General features: G+C 44.2%; 1 protein-coding gene across 1 annotated transcript; it reads left to right on the plus strand.

Annotated features, from left to right (window-relative positions):
* Window positions 1-225: 225 nt before the first annotated feature.
* Window positions 226-18,575, plus strand: LOC143788804 (uncharacterized). The gene is made up of 6 exons (XM_077278705.1): window positions 226-657; window positions 16,046-16,105; window positions 16,193-16,261; window positions 16,517-16,742; window positions 16,972-17,131; window positions 17,210-18,575. The coding sequence occupies exons 1-6, from the start codon at window positions 226-228 to the stop codon at window positions 17,799-17,801; spliced, it is 1,539 nt and encodes a 512-aa protein (XP_077134820.1). The 3' UTR covers window positions 17,802-18,575.
* Window positions 18,576-21,602: the final 3,027 nt, after the last annotated feature.

Here is a 21,602-nt window from a genome sequence, read left to right on the forward strand (position 1 = left end):
GTACGCTGGGAGAGTGGTTTTATCCTTGGGACACTTGATATTAAATCACTCTACACAGTGATAAATCACTCTAAAGGATGTGAAGCGGCGGAATATTATTTGGACAAGTTGAATACTTACAAAGATACACAGATTCAATTTATTATTGAGAGTATTCTTTTTATCTTGGAACACAACTATTTCGTTTATGATGGCCAGTTCTATCTTCAAACATGGGGAACAGCCATGGGTACTCGCTTTGCTCCCAGCTATGCGAATCTTTATGTAGCTAGATGGGAGGAGCTACACATAAAACTTACTAATAACCACAATATTGGGTTGGTCATGTGGAAACGGTTTATAGACGATGTATTGTTTATTTGGAATGGCCCCCAATACGAGTTGGATGTATTTGTTGCCAGCCTCAACCACAATGACTTTGGGTTGGAATTTACAGCAACCACTAGTAAAACAACAGTCAATTTCCTGGACCTGAATATTTTCATTGAAGGGGACCAGGTATTAACCAAATGCCATCGTAAGGCGGTGGATTCCAATGGTTTTATTGATATAAGTAGCTGCCACCTTCCCGTCTGGTTGACTAATATTCCTAAAAGTCAGAACGACTACAGCCCTACTGAGAACACACTATCACCTTTACAAGCAGCTACATCATTAGTCAGTAAGTGTGCTTTTTCTATTATCATTAGCCACGCACTTTATGTGAAATTCTGGATAAAACAGGCATTCACTCTGTTATTGGCTATTGGTTTGCTGATATTGGTTATACTTTTATTGTGCTTTACGTCTTGCCCAGGTAGACGCTCACTTTCTATACCCATGTATTGCTTTATCTAGTTGGCGCGGTGTCTTTATCCATTTTATACTCTCCTTTGCTATTTGACAGAGTTAGCACAGTTACTGTCTAGGCACCTGCAGCCTTCTAGTTCATTCTCCTGGGAGCGCCGGTGTGTGTTTATTTCTTTGTTGCTTTCTCTCTGCACCTGTTTGAATCACCGTGTGATAATATAAACTTTTCCACTTATAAAACTGTGTCCTGTTGTCTTGTTCCACGCAAAGAGTCTCCTGAATTATCCCCCATAATTATTACACCAGCTCTGAAAGGCTATTATGGTGCAAAGTAAGATGGCAATGGAGGCTGAAATGGAGGTCTATCGTTTTAACAAAAGAGTCACGTTTTTGTCCCGGATGTTATGAAACCTAGAGATCTGCATTCCACGTGGGAAACATCATGAAGTGGCCTCTTCGAGGATAAATGAGAGTGTCCTTGGAGCCGTTTTTCAACATTGCTTGTCCTACTGTGAGCAGTCTGCATGTCCTAAACGTGCTACCATTCGCTGCAACTTCTCCAGACTTGTTTCCCATCAAGCACATCTGGAATATCTAAAGGACAGCAATAGCAATGTTCAGCATACAAACAGAAAACTCATAATGTTACATGTGACTCAATAGCTATTCGGCCAAAAAATTTCTAAAAGGAATATTAACTTTGTATGAAAGTCACAACTTATTTTATTAATATATATCCAAACTGTATGGACAGAATAAACACATTTATGCATTAATACATTCAAAATAATAAATTTAGATGATAAACATATTGTGATTGTGATTTCTACTTTCAACAAACTAAACCCCAAATGCTTGCAGTAATGTCAAATAACAATAACTAGTACCACTTCTCCCTAGGTCCAGCGCCTGTTCTTCACCATTACTTCAGTCTCTCTGTATTGGCTGCATATGTGACATCACGATAACAGTGAATCACTGAACTCAGCGGTTTGTCCTATCTACATCCGTTGAACCACTGCGCTCAGTGATTGGCTGCAGCGGTGATGTGAGCAGCAGCTGAGAGCTGGCATTGAAATGGAAAGGGGGCGTACTCATTGGCTTTCATATTTTACATTACTGCAAGCGTTTGGAGTTCACTTTGGTGAATGTCAAAAATCCTTAAAGGAATTAGTCTAAAGGAAAATTATTATAGTGATATCACAGTACTGTATCAAGATTCTAGATTCATCTGTCCCTGATAACCTTTATAGATCAAATGTACAGGGGTGTATTAATAGACCTGTAAATAACACATCTTAGTGTCTTGCAATATCTAATGTCTATTAATCACAATAGTCCCAATGAAATAATGCAATGCTAGACACTTCACTAACAATGAAACAACCAAACAAACCACGACAAAAATGTTAATAATACTTGTACCAGCATATGAAAATAACGTGCCACCGAAAAGGTCCCAGGGTCTGTGTCTCTCCACCCCTACACCTTTTTGCATCCCTTCTTCTGGGGTCATCCATTGAAAAAGCAAGGTGAAATGGTGTCGGATTTGAGAGACTTAGAACCTGGAACCTTTTTCGGTGACGCAAAATTTTAGGTAATACACCCTTTGTAGACTGATTTGATGTATACTACCTGAAGCTAATACTACATATGAGACCATTGAAGATCTAGCCATTTGGGTGGATACTGTATATAATCGAGTATAAGCCAAGTTTTTCAGCACATTTTTAGGATAAAAAAGCCCCCTCAGCTTATACTCGCTTGAGGCTCCCACATGACTGAGGGAGCAGCAGCGGCAGAGCAGCGGGTCTTAGGAGGCAGTAGATGGCTGCTGCGGCTAACTCCTGTGCCTACTACTAAAGAGAAATGAATATTCACTGCACTCTCATTGAATATTCATTTCTCTTTAATAGCGGGCACAGTAGTCACAGCCACCAGCTTCGAAATGAATATTCACTGCTCTCCAATCCCATGAGTGTGGAGTGCAGTGAATATTCATTTCATTAGTAGTGGGCACACGTGATCGACCAGCTGTTGCAGCTGCTGGCATCAGAACAAGATGTTGCGAGGGAGTGCAGGGAAGGTAAGTAGGATGGTTTATTTTTTTATGTTTTTCTGATGGGGGCCATGCAAACTTGGATAGGGATGAGGGGGACATGTGTCATGGTTCCCAATGGCAAGGGAACGTAAAAAACACATAAGTAACGAACGAGCTCTCGGGTGATGGAAACTCGAGTTGACCGTGAGCTAAATCTACCACACAACTAACAGTAGCCAGGGAGCATACCTACGGCTTCCTATATGCCACGCGCCAGCCGGAGGACTAACTACGCCTGGTAGAGGAAGAAACAGACCTGGCTTACCTCTAGGGAAATACCCCAAAAGATGATAGCAGCCCCCCACATGTAATAACGGTGAATTAAGAGGAAAAGACATACACAGTATGAAAGTAGGTTTAGCAAAGAGAGGTCCACTTACTAGATAGCAGAAGGATACAAAAGAGGACTTCACGGTCAACTGAAAACCCTTTCAAAAACCATCCTGAAATTACTTTAAGACTCCTGTGTCAACTCATGACACAGGAGTGGCAATTTCAGCCCGCAAGAGCTTCCAGCTACAGAGAATTACAAAAACTGCAAACTGGACAAAAGGTACAAATCAAAAGGACAAAGTCCACTTAGCTGATCAGCAGACTAGTAGCAGGAACATGCAACCGAAGGCTCTGGTTACAATGATGACCGGCAAGGAAATGACTGGAGAGCAAGGCTAAATAGGAAACTCCCAAACACTGATGGAAGCAGGTGAACAGAAGAAGCAAAGTGCAAACAAGTCACCAGTACCACCAGCAACCACCAGGGGAGCCCAAAAAGCGGATACACAACAGTACCCTCCCCTTAAGGAGGGGGCACCGAACCCTCACAAGAACCGCCAGGGCGATCTGGATGAGCCCTATGAAAGGCACGAACCAAATCCGAGGCATGAACATCAGAGGCAGTTACCCAAGAATTATCTTCCTGACCATAGCCTTTCCATTTAACCAGATATTGAAGTCTCCGTCTGGAAATACGGGAGTCCAAGATCTTCTCCACGATGTACTCCAATTCACCCTCCACCAGCACAGGAGCAGGAGGTTCAGTAGAAGGAACCACCGGTACCTCATATCTCCGCAACAACGACCGATGGAACACATTATGGATAGCGAAAGATGCCGGGAGGTCCAAACGAAAGGAAACAGGGTTAAGAATCTCCAAAATCCTATAAGGACCGATGAACCGAGGCTTAAATTTGGGAGAAGAAACCCTCATAGGGACAAAACGGGAAGACAACCACACCAAGTCCCCAACGCGAAGGTGGGGACCAACACGACGACGACGGTTAGCAAACTGCTGAGTCCTCTCCTGGGACAATTCCAAATTATCCACCACTTGTCCCCAAATCCGATGCAACCGATCCACCACCGCATCCACTCCAGGACAATCCGAAGATTCAACCTGACCAGATGAAAAACGCGGATGAAACCCTGAATTGCAAAAGAAAGGAGAAACCAAAGTGGCAGAACTAGCCCGATTATTAAGAGCAAACTCCGCCAACGGCAGAAAGGCAACCCAATCATCCTGATCCGCAGACACAAAACACCTCAAATAAGTCTCCAAAGTTTGATTAGTTCGCTCCGTCTGGCCATTGGTCTGAGGATGGAATGCAGACGAAAAGGACAAATCAATGCCCAACCTGGCACAGACTGCCCGCCAAAATCTAGACACGAACTGGGTACCCCTGTCAGAAACGATGTTTTCTGGAATACCATGCAAGCGAACCACATTTTGAAAAAACAGAGGGACCAACTCAGATGAGGAAGGCAACTTAGGCAATGGCACCAAATGAACCATTTTAGAAAAACGGTCACACACCACCCAGATGACAGACATCTTCTGAAAAACAGGGAGATCCGAGATAAAGTCCATAGAGATGTGCGTCCAAGGCCTCTTCGGAATAGGCAAGGGCAACAACAACCCACTAGCCCTAGAACAACAAGGCTTGGCCCGAGCACACACATCGCAAGACTGCACAAAAACACGCACATCTCGAGACAGGGAAGGCCACCAGAAGGATCTAGCCACCAAATCTCTGGTGCCAAAAATTCCCGGATGACCTGCCAGAGTAGAAGAATGAACTTCCGAGATGACTCTAGTGGTCCATTCGTCAGGAACAAACAGTCTACCAGACGGACAACGATCAGGTCTATCCGCCTGAAATTCTTGCAAAGCACGTTGCAAATCTGGAGAGACAGCAGACAAAACCACTCCATCCTTAAGGACACCAGCAGGTTCAGAATTCCCAGGAGAGTCAGGCTCAAAACTCCTAGAAAGAGCATCTGCTTTCACATTCCTAGAACCCGGTAAGTACGAGACCACAAAATTAAACCGGGAAAAGAACAACGACCAACGTGCCTGTCTAGGATTCAGGCGCCTGGCAGACTCCAAATAAATTAAATTCTTGTGATCAGTCAAAACTACCACCTGATGTCTGGCACCCTCAAGCCAATGACGCCACTCCTCAAATGCCCACTTCATGGCCAAAAGCTCCCGATTACCAACATCATAGTTTCGCTCGGCGGCCGAAAATTTTCGCGAAAAGAACGCACAAGGTCTCATCACTGAGCAGTCGGAACTTTTCTGCGACAAAACCGCCCCCGCTCCGATCTCGGAAGCATCGACCTCAACCTGAAAGGGAAGAGAAACATCAGGCTGGCGCAACACAGGGGCAGACAAGAAGCGGCGCTTAAGCTCCCGATAGGCCTCCACGGCAGCAGGGGACCAATTGGCAACATCAGCACCCTCTTTAGTCAAATCCGTCAGAGGTTTAGCAACGCCAGAAAAACCAGCTATAAATCGACGATAAAAATTAGCAAAGCCCAAGAATTTCTGGAGACTCTTCAGAGAAGTAGGCTGCGTCCAGTCGTAAATAGCCCGAACCTTGACAGGGTCCATCTCAATAGAAGAAGGGGAAAAAATATACCCCAAAAATGAAATTTTTTGAACCCCAAAAACACACTTTGAACCCTTTACACACAAAGAATTCTCCCGCAAAACCTGAAATACCCTCCTGACCTGCTGAACATGAGACTCCCAGTCATCAGAAAAAATCAAAATATCATCCAAGTACACAATCATAAATTTATCCAAATATTCACGGAAAATATCATGCATTAAGGACTGAAAGACAGAAGGTGCATTAGAAAGGCCGAAAGGCATTACCAAATACTCAAAATGGCCCTCAGGCGTATTAAATGCGGTCTTCCACTCATCCCCCTGCTTAATTCGCACCAAATTATACGCCCCACGAAGATCAATCTTAGAGAACCACTTAGCCCCCCTTATGCGAGCAAACAAATCAGTCAGCAAAGGCAACGGATACTGATATTTGACTGTAATTTTATTCAGGAGACGATAATCAATACAAGGCCTCAGAGAGCCATCCTTTTTAGAGACAAAGAAAAAACCGGCTCCTAAAGGTGATGAAGAAGGACGAATATGTCCCTTTTCCAGGGACTCCTTAATATACTCGCGCATAGCAGCATGTTCAGGTACAGATAGGTTAAACAAATGACCCTTTGGAAATTTACTGCCAGGAATCAGATCTATGGCGCAATCACAATCCCTGTGAGGAGGGAGTGAACCAATCTTAGGCTCTTCAAAAATATCACGATAATCAGACAAAAATGCCGGAATCTCAGATGGAATAGATGACGAAATGGACACCATAGGAGTGTCCCCATGAGCCCCCCGACATCCCCAGCTTAACACAGACATAGCCTTCCAGTCAAGGACTGGGTTATGAGACTGTAACCATGGTAATCCAAGCACCAAAACATCATGTAAATTGTACAACACAAGGAAGCGAATCACCTCCTGATGGTCTGGAGTCATACGCATAGTCACTTGCGTCCAGAACTGTGGTTTATTACAAGCCAAAGGTGTAGAATCAATACCCTTCAGAGGTATAGGGACTTCCAGAGGCTCTAAATCAAACCCACAGCGCCTGGCAAAGGACCAGTCCATAAGACTCAGAGCGGCGCCAGAGTCCACATAGGCATCCACGGTAATAACTGATAATGAACAAATCAAGGTTACAGACAAAATAAATTTGGACTGTAAAGTGCCAATTGAAATGGACTTGTCAACCTTCCTAGTACGCTTAGAGCATGCTGATATAACATGAGCAGAATCACCACAATAGAAGCATAACCCATTTTTACGCCTATAATTCTGCCGCTCGCTTCTGGACATAACTCTGTCACATTGCATTTTCTCTGGCGTCTCTTCAGAAGATACCGCCAAATGGTGCACGGGTTTGCGCTCCCGCAAACGCCGATCAATCTGAATTGCCATTGTCATGGACTCATTCAGACCTGTAGGCGCAGGGAACCCGACCATAACATCTTTAACGGCATCAGAAAGGCCCTCTCTGAAATTAGCCGCTAAGGCGCACTCATTCCACTGAGTAAGCACAGACCACCTACGAAATTTTTGGCAGTATATCTCTGCTTCATCTTGCCCCTGAGATAGGGCTATCAAAGCTTTTTCAGCCTGAATCTCCAAATTAGGTTCCTCATAAAGCAACCCTAAAGCCAGAAAAAACGCATCCACGTTGAGCAACGCAGGATCCCCTGGTGCCAATGAAAATGCCCAATTTTGAGGGTCACCTCGCAGCAAAGAGATTACAATCTTAACCTGCTGGACAGGATCTCCTGAGGAGTGAGGTCTGAGAGAAAGGAATAATTTACAATTATATTTGAAATTCAAAAACCGAGATCTATCTCCGGAAAACACCTCTGGTGTAGGGATTTTAGGTTCAGAAATAGGAGCATGTATAACAAAATCTTGTAAATCTTGAACCTTCGTAGCAAGATTATTTAAACCTGCAGCCAAACTCTGGACATCCATGTTAAACAGCTAAGGTCAGAGCCATTCAAGGGTTAAGAGGAGGTAAGAAGCAGCTAGACAGCAATTAAGGGCTAGGCAGCAAAACTCTGAGGTAAAGAAAAAAAAAAAATTTCCCTTCAACACTTCTTTTTCTCCTGCTTCAGCCCAAACAATTAACACTTTGTAGGCCGGTCATACTGTCATGGTTCCCAATGGCAAGGGAACGTAAAAAACACATAAGTAACGAACGAGCTCTCGGGTGATGGAAACTCGAGTTGACCGTGAGCTAAATCTACCACACAACTAACAGTAGCCAGGGAGCATACCTACGGCTTCCTATATGCCACGCGCCAGCCGGAGGACTAACTATGCCTGGTAGAGGAAGAAACAGACCTGGCTTACCTCTAGGGAAATACCCCAAAAGATGATAGCAGCCCCCCACATGTAATAACGGTGAATTAAGAGGAAAAGACATACACAGTATGAAAGTAGATTTAGCAAAGAGAGGTCCACTTACTAGATAGCAGAAGGATACAAAAGAGGACTTCACGGTCAACTGAAAACCCTTTCAAAAACCATCCTGAAATTACTTTAAGACTCCTGTGTCAACTCATGACACAGGAGTGGCAATTTCAGCCCGCAAGAGCTTCCAGCTACAGAGAATTACAAAAACTGCAAACTGGACAAAAGGTACAAATCAAAAGGACAAAGTCCACTTAGCTGATCAGCAGACTAGTAGCAGGAAGATGCAACCGAAGGCTCTGGTTACAATGATGACCGGCAAGAAATGACTGGAGAGCAAGGCTAAATAGGAAACTCCCAAACACTGATGGAAGCAGGTGAACAGAAGAAGCAAAGTGCAAACAAGTCACCAGTACCACCAGCAACCACCAGGGGAGCCCAAAAAGCGGATACACAACAGACATGCAAACCAGGATAGAGATGAGTAGCCATTCATACCAGAATAGGGATGAGGGGTCCATTCATACTAGGATAGCGATGAGGGGGCTATGTATGCCAGGATAAGGATGAGGGGCACCATGCATACCAGGATAGGCATGAGGAGGCCATGCATAGGATTGGGATGAGGAGCGATGCATGCCAGTATAGAGATGAGAGAACTGTGCATACCAGGATAGGGATGAGAAGAGCATGTACACCAGGATAGGGATGAGGAGCCATGCATACCAGTATAGGGATAAAGGGACCATGCATACCAGGATAGAGGTGAGGGGGCATTGCATACCAGGATGGGGATGAGGGGACCATGCTTACCAGTATAGGGATGAGGATGCCATGTATACCAGGATAGGGATGAGGGGTCATGTGAGTTGCCCGACAGGGCCGTGGGGTACTCGATACTGGGTCAATTACTTAAAGGGATGTGTCATGGCAGCAGTGACCCGGTCCATGGCCCTGGGCGCCCATGTTAAAGGGACAGTCTTTAAAGGGTTTTTTTTTTTTTCAAAATAATGTTTGTGACGCCACCTGTGGTATTTGGTCAGGGATGACCAATGCTGCTTAACGAGGTCCTCTGGGGTGATGTTATGGCAGCCAGATGGTATAACTTCTCACAGGTGAAGTAGGTCCCCTGGGCTCCCAGTGAATAGATGGAAGATGGAGAGTGGTGCAGTAAAGAATGAAGGACACAGTTGTGCAGTCTTTTTACCTGGTTTACTGATGATAGCAGGTAGCCACAGTCCAGGGCACCAAATCACAGGTACAGGCAGGGTCCTGCCGGCTTGGAAGTGAGTTCAGAGTCCAGCTTTATCAGGTGGACGTAAAAGCCTTCCACTTAGCGCAGTGGTATTTTCGTCCCTTACTGCCTATGGCTTCTTAGCAAGGTCCTCTCAGTTCTCTCTGTTCTTTGTTGAAGTGGGACACAAACCCATATGACAGGGGACTCGAGCCTTTTTACAGGTTCTCTATCATGACCCGGGCTCTATATGTCACTGTGTCTCCTGGGTATTAGGGCAGACAGGTTACGTGTAGTCTAGCTGTCCTACCGGTTTCTGCTGTGCCTCCTAGAGTATGACACAACCTCGGTATTCCAGTTACAGGCATCTGCACTCTATCAGGGAGGTAGCTCAGTCTCAGCTATTTTCCCTTGTTGTCACTCTCCTGTGCTTCGCTCTCTGGCATGTTAGCTAAAGGTTGTTCTTCCTTCTGTATTTCGCTATCTAGGAGCTACAGCACCTCAGGCTGTACGGCCCCTCACACGTCCTTCTGCCTCAGACTGCTCCAGTCTGCTGTCCAACACCAACTGTATAAATCTTCCTTACTGCCTAGCAACTGCCTAGCAACTAACTCCTCCTCCCGTCCAGAGAGAGCAGATCCCCTGAAGTCGGGTGTAAAGCTCCCCTTTCTGGCCTGGAGGCAGAATGGTGTTGTATGTGCTGATTACCTGTCAAAAAGGAATCCTCTATCGCTTCCAAGTCACTCTCCCCATGAGGAAAGTAATGCCACTGTGACAACCAGGACCCTGGGGCGTCACACATGCATACCAGGATAGAGAATGCAGGGTCATGCATACCAGGATAGAGATAAGGGGGCCATGAATACTAGGTTTATACTCGAGTCAATAAGTTTTCCCAGTTTTTTGTTGTAAAATTAGGAGCCTTGGCTTATATTCGGGTTAGCTTATATTCGAGTATATATGGTAATTATACCCTTCTAATAATATAGCGCTTGTACTTTAGTTATTAATACCCTTGGCTCATTCATGCTTTTGAATCTATAGATGATTTTTGAAGGATATTCTGTGTCTCAACTTGGAGTTTTTTTCCCCTGTCATTTTACTCATTATGTCATTTTATGGATTTGTTTAATAAAAATATATTTTTAATATATGTTGGTGGAATCTCTTCATATCCTACGACAAGTATTATAATTTTTGTTGTGGGATGCTTAGTTGTTTAAATATCTAATGTCTGCAGCAGTACTTATAGAAGCTATCTAACAAATCCAATCAACATATACACGCCAAACAAGGCCACAATATATGAAGCTTCAGGCACTTTTTAGCACATTTTATACCAGTATTGGCACATACCGTGTATGGTTAATTTATAGAGCATTTGCGCTGTGTGTGCCACTTTGTGATTCATGATAGCTTTTATAAAACTGCCATGCTGTCTCCCAAAAAAATACAGATCTCAATGAACACACATATTGCACTCTAACAAATGCATAATTGGGACCCTCAAATAAATACAGAACTGAAATCAGACAACAGTGAGATGCATCAAAATGTAAATAGGAACCCCCAGAGACCCTTAAACAATGAAGACACTAAACCTCATAAATATAGTCAGACCACAGACTATACATCTTAATTATACATTCTAATTAATATTGATCTCGAAGTTCAAAACAGTGCATTCAGTGAAATTTTCAAAAAAATGTCTGCGTTACACCCACAAACGTGAATCTCTTTTATTGGGGCTTTATGTGATATACCGGCACAAGTTAGAAAAGTATTTGTGAAGAATAAAGGGATGGCGGCTACGGTGAAGCAAGGTCCCAGGGTCACTGTTGGTGGAGGCAGGAGTGGGGCAATGCTGCGGACCCCAGACTGGGAGAAAGCGGTGTTCGGATGTGCAATGCTGTGGTGCGGAGGCTCCACTGACATTTTGTGAAAGCCAGGAGCCCCTGCACTTCCATGGTTTACTATACAGTGGACCCTGGGAAAATGCGGCGCATGCGCAGATGGAGATCTTGGGCCGAGACCTCACCTCCCGATATCTTGGTTCCGAGATCCCCATCAGCGCATGCAGCCATTTTCCTGTAGTCCACCGCATAGTAAACCATGGAAGTGGGAGGGCTCTGGGCTTTCACAAAATGTCGGCGGAGCCCCTGCACCACCGAACACCCGCAGCGTTGCACATCCGAACACCCCCTCATCCCAGCCTCCGGCCTGCTGCAACGCTCCACTCTTGCCTCCTCCAGCAGTGACCCTGGGACCCTGCTCCACTGCGGCTGGTAAGGTATATTCACATTATTAGATGCATCCCCATTTTCCCCTCAAATTTGGGGAAAAAAGTGCGTCTTATAAGCCGAATAATACGGTAAATACAGACACCAATGAATACTGTACTTACCTCGGAGCAGATTGCAGGGTACAAACCGTTGTATAAAAGCATCCCATAATTAAAACAGATAACACAAAAATTACAGGCCCTGACCCCAAAATAGATATAGAGCCTACAAAAAGTTAAACAAATCAGACCAAATTCAAATAAATACAAAATCCAGAATAAATATATATTTCAGATAAGGCCACAGATTGCAGTCCCTCGAATAGATAAATCAATCTTATTTTTACATGAATAAAGACCCCAAAGTAAAACACAGGCCACAGAATACAGACTACAGACCCCTTAGGTTGACTTTTCATCTTATCCAATAAATCAAGTGGAAGAAGTTGCTGTTGTGATATATCTTCCAAAGCCCCAGAGTTCTGTGTATTAGGGGACTAAGGGGCAGAACAGATAGAGAGGTGTCATTAATTCAATGTCCGTAATTTAACAGATCAGCTGTTATGGTGGTGGAGGAGAAGGTGTTGCTGCTTTTAACTACTCCCACATTCTTAGCCATGGTATGATTTTTTTTTACTTTTATATTACCATGTCCATTCAATTTGAGATATTCCTTTTACTATACATTTTTTAAAACATTGACACAATAATCCAAAAACACCTTTGAAATAATGGGGCTAAGAGCATGGTACAATCAAGCTCCCCCTACCAAATATATAAGAATTATTAATGTGGAATACTCCAAAATACAACATTTAAAACTTACACAGAACCGTAGTAACTGCAATCCACAATATGGATCCAAAAGTACCAAAAAATTCCTTTATTAAGAGAAATACATATATAACAACAATTAAGACTAAATCCATATAAATACAGTAGTCTGCACCATGGAGGACAAAAGCTGTATACCTGGGGTGAATAACTGGTCAAAGTAAAAAGACTAGGGTAAGAAAACCACTATAATAAGTATTGCAGCCACTCCGTAAGTACTAAGAGAGTCAGTGATCAAAGGACCTAAGTCCATACATAGTGACCGCTTCACAAGTGTAGTGTCCGTTCATCAGCAAGCTTACCCATCATAAGTCCAGACCAAGCCTACGCCCCAGGGAGGCCCCTGACGTGCGTTTCGCGGATTGCTTTATCAAATCATTTATCCCCTTTGATGGGTAAGTTGGCTCTTTTTATTTTGACCAATTATTCACATCAGGTAAACAGCTTTTGTCCTCCTTGGTGCAGACTACTGTATTTATATGGATTTAGTCTTAATTGTTGTTATATATGTATTTGTCTTAATCCCTTAACGACCGCCGATACGCCTTTTAATGGCGGCCGCTAAGGGTACTTTTCCACAGCTGTGGAAAAAGTGAATAGCGCCCCCCAGAGTCAGATTTTTTCTGGGGTCTTGGTTGCCGAGGGTAGCCGAGACCCCAGAGAACATGATTCGGGGGGTTTTTACCTACCCCCGAGTTGCGATCGCCGGTAATTACCCATTTACCAGTGGTCGCAACAAAAAAAAAAAAAACGCGATTTGCCTTTTAATTTCTCTGTCCTCCGATGTGATCGCACATCGGAGGACAGAGAAATAGGGTCCCCGATGGCCCCCAATAGCCCTCCAATACTCACCTATCTCCCCCGGTGCTCCTCGTGGCTCCCGATGGGCGCCGCATCTTTTTTCCGGGAAAAAATGGCGGGCGCACGCGCAGTGCGCCCGCCGCCCGGCACCCGGAAGATCTTTGGGGTCTCGGCTGCCGAGGGTAGCCGAGACCCCAAAGAACATGATCGGGGTCGTTTTGCACCGACCCCTGTTTTGCGATCGCCGGTAATTAACAGTTTACCGGCGACCGCAAAAAAAAAAAAAAAAGCGATCTGTAATTCTCTGTCCTCTGATGTGATCGCACATCAGAGGACAGAGAAATAGGGGGATTCGGGGACCCTAACATACTCACCCGGTGTCCCTGGGTCCTCTTCTGTCTTCTCCTGCCGAGTGACGAGTTGGGGCTAAAATTAGGGTTAGGGTTAGGGTTAGGGTTGGGGCTAAATTTAGGGTTAGGGTTGGGGCTAAATTTAGGGTTAGGGTTAGGGCTAGGGTTAGGGTTAGGGTTAGGGTTGGGGCTAAATTTAGGGTTAGGGTTAGGGCTAGGGTTAGGGTTAGGGTTAGGCTACTTTCACACTAGCGTTTTTTGGCTTCCGTCGCAATGCGTCATTGGAGAAAAAACGCATCCTGCAAAAGTGCTTGCAGGATGCGTTTTTTCTCCATTGGCTTGCATTAGCGACGCATTGCGACGGATTGCCACACGTCGCATCCGTCGTGCGACGGATGCGTCGTGCTTTGGCGGACCGTCGGCACAAAAAAAGCTACATGTAAGTTTTTTGTGCGACGTGTCCGCCATTTCCGACCGCGCATGCGCGGCCGGAACTCCGCCCCCGCCTCCCCGCACCTCACAATGGGGCAGCGGATGCGTTGAAAAAACAGCATCCGCTGCACCCGTTGTGCGGCGCTTACAACGCTAGCGTCGGTACGTCGGCCTGACACACTGCGATGGGCCGAGTACGACGCTAGTGTGAAAGTAGCCTTAGGCTTCTTTCACACTTGCGTCGGTACGGGGCGGTCGCAATGCGTCGGCCCGACGTACCGACGCACGTTGTGAAAATTGTGCACAACGTGGGCAGCGGATGCAGTTTTTCAACGCATCCGCTGCCCAGTCTATGTCCTGGGGAGGAGGGGGCAGAGTTACGGCCACGCATGCGCGGAAATGGCGGACGCGACGTACAAAAAAAAGGTTACATTGAACTTTTTTTGTGACGACGGGGGCTAAAGTTATGGTTAGGGTTGGGGCTAAAGTTAGGGTTAGGGTTGGGGCTAAAGTTAGGGTTAGAGTTGGGATTAGGGTTAGGGTTTGGATTAGGGTTGGGATTAGGGTTACGTTTGGGATTAGGGTTGGGATTAGGGTTATGTTTGGGATTAGGGTTTGGATTAGGGTTAGGGTTGGGATTAGGGTTAGGGGTGTGTTGGATTTAGGGTTTTGATTAGGGTTATGGTTAGGGTTGAGATTAGGGCTGTTTTGGGGTTAGGGTTGTGATTATCGTTAGGGTTGTGATTAGGATTATGGATCGGGTTGAGATTAGGGTTAGGGGTGTGTTGGAGTTAGGCTAGGTTCACATTGCGCTAGGTGAGTCCGTCTAACGGACACGTTTTTAAGTAGTGAAAACGCAATATAACGCACATACTAACGCGCCCATAGACTTGCATTGTCTGACGCCTCGTGACGCATGCCAAATTTGGCATGCGTTAGTCACATAACGTTTTTTTCTGACGGACCTTGGAACGCGGCTTGCAGCGTTTTTGGGTCCGGCCAAGCTAACGCAATACTAACGGAAGCGTTAATTCTGCCATTGATGTCTATTGCAAACGCAGCCAGATGCAAATCTTGATAAATTTCAAAAAAGAACCATACGTTTTAATAGCGTTTGAGGGATGTCCATGTGGTCATGTGACAGGAAACAGGATTTCGGCCATTACTGTCCCCAGCGCACATCCTGAGGCCTGCTGCACACCAGAGAAAAAGTGTCTTGCAAAAGATCACAGGAAATGTAAGTACATTTGTATATATATATATATACTAGATGGTGGCCCGATAATGCATTGGGTATTCTAGAATATGCATGTCCACGTAGTATATTGCCCAGCCATGTAGCATGTAGTATATTGCCCAGCTACGTAGTATATTGCCCAGTGACGTAGTATACATCACAGAGCCACGTAGTGTATTGCACAGTGAAGTAGTATACAGCACCCAGCGACGTAGTATACAGAACCCAGTCACGTAGTATATTGCACAGCGACGTTTGTCACAGTACCCTGTGTGAGCGGTGAGTAGAGGGGTGTATGCGGGCGCCGGGCAGTGAGTGCGGGGCGGCCCTTTTTTTTCTGACTGTGCGCGTCGCTGATTGGCCGCGGCAGCCATGACAGGCAGCTGCCGAGGCCAATCAGCGAATTAATACCGTGACAGAAGGACAGAAAGACGGAAGTTCCCTAGACAATTATATAGTAGATATCTCTGTATACATCATGGGAGTCTGTATTGTACGACGGATGTGTGTGTACTAAAAATGTATTGCTTTGTTGCAGATGTCGGATAGTGAGGGAAGCAGCAGCAGCAGCAGCAGCGTGTCTGCGGTTTTTTCTTCTCAGTCGGTAGGCTTGCACTTTAAAAAACCACTAAAATTTGTGTGAAAATTCAGTGTATTAAGCTATATATATATGTATAATCATGTTTCTATTGCAAATAGGAGTCTTCGGAGCCCGAGGCTGCTAGGCCCCCCCAAAAAAAACAGGCAAAACCAACAAAGGTACATAGCAGACATTTTTAAGTTTTGCAAACATAAATTTATTGATCAAAGAAATGTAATTTTTTTTTCCATTTACATACACAATAGGTTGTGGCACACGGAGGACACAAGAGGAAGAAGGTTCCTCGCCGTCTGTCGTCTCCACAACTGCCAGTGGTAAATATAAAACTAGAAATGTATCTACAATCTATCTATTCACTTTCTATCTGCTATATCTATAAACTATCTATCCACTATCTCTCTCTCTCTCTCTCTATCTTTCGCTGTATCTATCTATGTATCTATCTATCTATCTATCTATGTATCTATCTATGTATCTATCTATCTCTGTATCTATCTATCTCTGTATCTATCTATCTCTGTATCTATCTATAATTGAACCTTTCAACATTACGCTTTGTGTTTACATAGTCCAAGTCAGCGAGCCAAAAAAAAAAAAGGATTGTGGTTGACGAAGAGCCGTTGACCATTCACAATGAGACACTGATCAACCTTGTGGAAGCCAACCCCTCAATATGGGACCAAAGCGACAGCTCCCACCATGACATAGTAAAGAACCGGAAGTTGTGGGATCAAATTATCTCTCACTTCGATCCCCGATACATGGAGAAGTCGTCAACCTCAAAGAAAAAAATTGGTAAATATTGGTGATGTTAAATTGTCTACTATCTATCTCTGAACTATCAACTACCTATACACTAAACTATATCTCTATCATCTATAATTACTATCTATCAACTATCTATCTACTAGCTATATATCAACTATCTTAACTAACTATACACAATTTTTAAACTATCAAAATAAGAACTGTCTACTAATATATATATATATATATATTTTTTACCTTTTTTTAAAAATTACAGCGGATGCGGTCCATACCCGTTGGAAATCAATAAGGGACCGCTTTGTCCGTGACTACCGGAATAGTCAAAATCCACCAAGTGGATCAGGTGCCAAACGGGTGACCCCGTATGTGCATTACGAGCAATTGCTCTTTCTTCAAAAAACAGTGTCTCAGCGCTCGTAAGTACAAATTAGTCTGCGTGCGAGACAAAATTGTTTAAAAATTAAAGCTAAATATATATTTTTTTTTGGTTCCAGCACGATATGCAGTACCGCCGCGCCTAGACAGGCAGAAGAACTGGAGCCATCTCCACTGGAACCAAGTCAGCAGACGGGCACTGAAGACGTCTCTGTCATCAGCGAGCCACGATCTGGGGAGAGAAGCACTGTGGCTTCAGGTGTGAGTGCCCGGTTGCAATCAGTGCGTGGACGCAAGCGAGCTTCACAAAAAGATGAAGCTGATGCCATTATTGTCGATGGACTTCAGCGGGTTGAGGACATGTGTCGGAGTGAACTGAAAGACCTGAGGCGGGAAATTACCGACTTACAATCTCGCGAGTCTGTATATTCTGCAAATGAGTGGAAGCTACTTTTTTTGTCCTATGTTCCCGTAGCACAAAATATCCCGGCACACAGAAACCTTTTGTTTCGGCAAAGACTGAATGACCTTCTTGAGGAATTTGTGGGACCCCAGGAGCCAGCTCCATCGAGAACCAGAAGCATAGACATGCCGGCCTACAACCCTCAATATAGAGCCCGGTGTGAAACGAGCATGGAACATCAGAGACAAAGTAGCAGTCCATCATACACCTGGGCAGACAATACGCCCGCGCAATACCAGAGTCTGTAGTACAGCTCAGTGTCCCCAGCCAGGTGCAAACTGTGTTTCACGTTCTTTGGTTTATTGTTTTTTTACCACCCAATTTCGTGTGTGTTTTTTTACATCCCTATGGGATATCATATGTAACAAGTTCACAACTGTTCTTTCATAAAAATTCAGAAACTTAAGTAAACTGTTTAAAATCTGATTCTTGTATGACTGTGAACACAACATAACAGTAATGTAACATTTTACAAGACATATTTTACAAGACATATGGGAAATAAAAAAAAACCAAAAAACAAAAAACACATCAGGACACAGCTTCAGACTTGAAATAAATTTTACACGTGTCTGTCTTGCCATGGAACATGCCCCTCATGTATGAAGTACTGTGCAAATTGGTCACGGATCCTCATTATTTGTGCTGCAGACCGAACAGCAGTAGATTCAATGCTCATGAGGTTCGACTCACATTCATCGGGGTCAACCACCTGGGGTTCATGTCTGGCCACAAAATTATGCAGACAGATGCATGCCTTCACAACACGGTCCACATTTTCTGGTTGCAGTTGCATGCACGTTAGTAGAATTCGCCATTTTAATGTCAAAATCCCAAAGGCGCACTCCACATAACGTCTTGCCCGGCTCAAGCGATAATTAAAAATGCGCTTGGTGGAGTTCAGACTGCGGCTTGAGTACGGTTTGAGGAGATTTTGCCCAAGTTGGAATGCCTCATCACCAACTAAAACAAAGGGCAAACTTGGGTCTTCGGTCCCCGGTAGAGGTCGTGATGAGGGCAAGTTAAAATTGTTGTTATACAAACATCTCCCCATGTTGGAGTCTCTGAAGACTCTTGAATCGTTAGTACGGCCATACGGACCAATATCCACAGCTACAAACCGGTATCTTGCATCCGCAATAGCCATCAAGATTATCGAGAAGTATTTTTTATAATTATAGTACAGGGACCCACTATGCGCTGGTTTCTGAATCCGTATGTGCTTGCCGTCCACGGCACCAATACAATTGGGGAAATTAGCCACATCCTCGAACTGTTGGGAAATCGCTAGCCACATTTCTGATGTTGGGGTTGGTAGCACAAGTGGTTGCAAGTTGTTCCAAATGGCATCACAAGTTTCCCGAACCAGTTGGCAAATTGTTGACTTCCCCAGTCTAAATTGGTAATGCAGTGACGCAAAAGATTCTCCGGTAGCCAGATATCTGTCGGCATTGAAAAAGAAAAAAAAAAAAAATGTTTAGGATTTTTAAGGACAACTAAAAGGCTACATAAATAGAATATACAATTGCTAAATGACCATTATGCCCCACGATACCTAGATCTAGTCTTTGTCAATAGAATGAGAAAAATTTTTATAATTACCTCACAGTCACTACTAATCGTTCCTCCGCACAGATGCTTTCACGGAAAGTGCTGCGCTGATGATGTATCTCATCCTTCACATGTGAAAGCAGAACATCAAAGGTCTCAATGGACATCCGTAGATAGCGTTGGAATTTTGAAGGGTGATCCCGAAGCTGAAGATACAGGGTGTGAAAGGCACCATAAGTACTCCGCAAGAAATTCACTTCGTGGATCCAATATCTCCTTTGTGAACTACGCTTTCTCTGGCGAAGTCGCAACCGCATCAAGCGAAATCGAACCAGCTCAGACACAAACATCTTGCTAGCAGAAGTTCACTCAATGCTTTCAAAATGGAGAATGAGTCTGCACCTACACCCCGACGAGGACAAAAGGAGAAAAAAAAAAAAAAAACTTTATTGACAGTGACAAACGCAGACAAACGGATACATCGCGAACGGACATCAAAATGAGAAAAACGCTGTCAAAAGCGTTAACGCAAGCGTTAACGTGAAGCCGATTTTTCTACAAATTTGATCCTTTTCTGTACGTGCGTTTAACGGATCCGTTTAACGCCATGTACTTGACGCAATGTGAACCTAGCCTTAGGGTTGGAGTTATAATTTGGGGGTTTCCACTGTTTAGGTACATCAGGGGGTCTCCAAACACGACAGCCAATTTTGCGCTAAAAAAGTCAAATGGTGCTCCCTCCCTTCTGAGCTCTGCCGTGCACCCAAAACAGTGGTTTACCCCCACATATGGGGTACCAGCATACTCAGGACAAATTGGACAACAACTTTTGGGGTCCAATTTCTCTTGTTACCCTTGTGAAAATAAAAACTTGGGGGCTTAAAAATCTTTTTTGTGGAAAAAAAAAATATTTTCTATTTTCACTACTCTGCATTATAAACTTCTGTGAAGCACGTGGGCATTCAAAGTTCTCACCTCATATCTAGATAAGTTCCGTGGGGGGTCTAGTTTTCAAAATGGGGTCAATTGTGGGGTGTTTCTACTGTTTAGGTACATCAGTGGCTCTGCAAACGCAACATAACGCCCGCAGACCATTCTATCAAAGCCTGCATTTTAAAATGGCGCTCCTTCCCTTCCGAGCTCTGCCGTGCGCCCAAACAGTGGTTTACCCCCACATATGGGGTACCAGCATACTCAGGACAAATTGGACAACAACTTTTGGGGTCCAATTTCTCTTGTTACTCTTGTGAAAATAAAAATTTGGGGGCTAAAAAAATCTTTTTTGTGGGAAAAAAAATATTTTTTATTTTCACTACTCTGCATTATAAACTTCTGTGAAGCACTTGGGCATTCAAAGTTCTCACCACATATCTAGATAAGTTCCTTGGGGGGTCTATTTTCCAAAATGGGGTCACTTGTTGGGGGTTTCTACTGTTTAGGTACATTAGGGGTCTGCAAACGCAACATAACGCCCGCAGACAATTCTATCAAAGTCTGCATTCCAAAATGGCGCTCCTTCCCTTCCGAGCTCTGCCGTGCGCCCAAACAGTGGTTTACCCCCACATATGGGGTACCAGCATACTCAGGACAAATTGGACAACAACTTTTGGGGTCCAATTTCTCTTGTTACCCTTGTGAAAATAAAAACTTGGGGGCTAAAATATCTTTATTGTTAAAAAAAATATATTTTTTATTTTCACGACTCTGCATTATAAACTTCTGTGATGCACTTGGGCATTCAAAGTTCTCACTACACATCTAGATAAGTTCCATGGGGGGTCTAGTTTCCAAAATGGGGTCACTTTTGGGGGGTTTCTACTGTTTAGGCACATCAGGGGCTCTCCAAACGCGACATGGCGTCCGATCTCAATTCCAGTCAATTTTGCATTGAAAAGTCAAATGGCGCTCCTTTGCTTCCGAGCTCAGCCATGCGCCCAAACAGTGGTTTACCCCCACATATGGGGTGTCGGCGTACTCAAGACAAATTGTACAACAACTTCTGGGGTCCATTTTTTCCTGTTACCCTTGGTAAAATAAAAATTTGGAGGCAAAAAGATCATTTTTGTAGAAAAAATGCGATTTTTTTTTATTTTCACGGCTCTACGTTATAAACTTCTGTGAAGCACCTGGGGGTTTAAAGTGCTCACCACACATCTAGATAAGTTCCTTAAGGGGTCTAGTTTCCAAAATGGTGTCATTTGTGGGGGTCTCCACTGTTTAGGCACATCAGCGGCTCTCCAAACGTGACATGGCGTCCGATCTCAATTCCAGCCAATTCTACATTGAAAAAGTAAAACGACACTCCTTCTCTTCCAAGCTCTGCGGTGCGCCCAAACAGTGGTTTACCCCCACATATGGGGTATCGACGTACTCAGGAGAAATTGCACAACAATGTTTGTGGTCTAATTTCTCCTGTTACCCTTGTGAAAATAAGAATTTGTGGGCGAAAAAATCATTTTTGTGAAAACAAATGCGATTTTTTATTTTCACAGCTCTAC

The sequence above is a fragment of the Ranitomeya variabilis genome, chromosome 8, assembly GCF_051348905.1.
Source record: "Ranitomeya variabilis isolate aRanVar5 chromosome 8, aRanVar5.hap1, whole genome shotgun sequence".
Taxonomy (NCBI): domain Eukaryota; kingdom Metazoa; phylum Chordata; class Amphibia; order Anura; family Dendrobatidae; genus Ranitomeya; species Ranitomeya variabilis.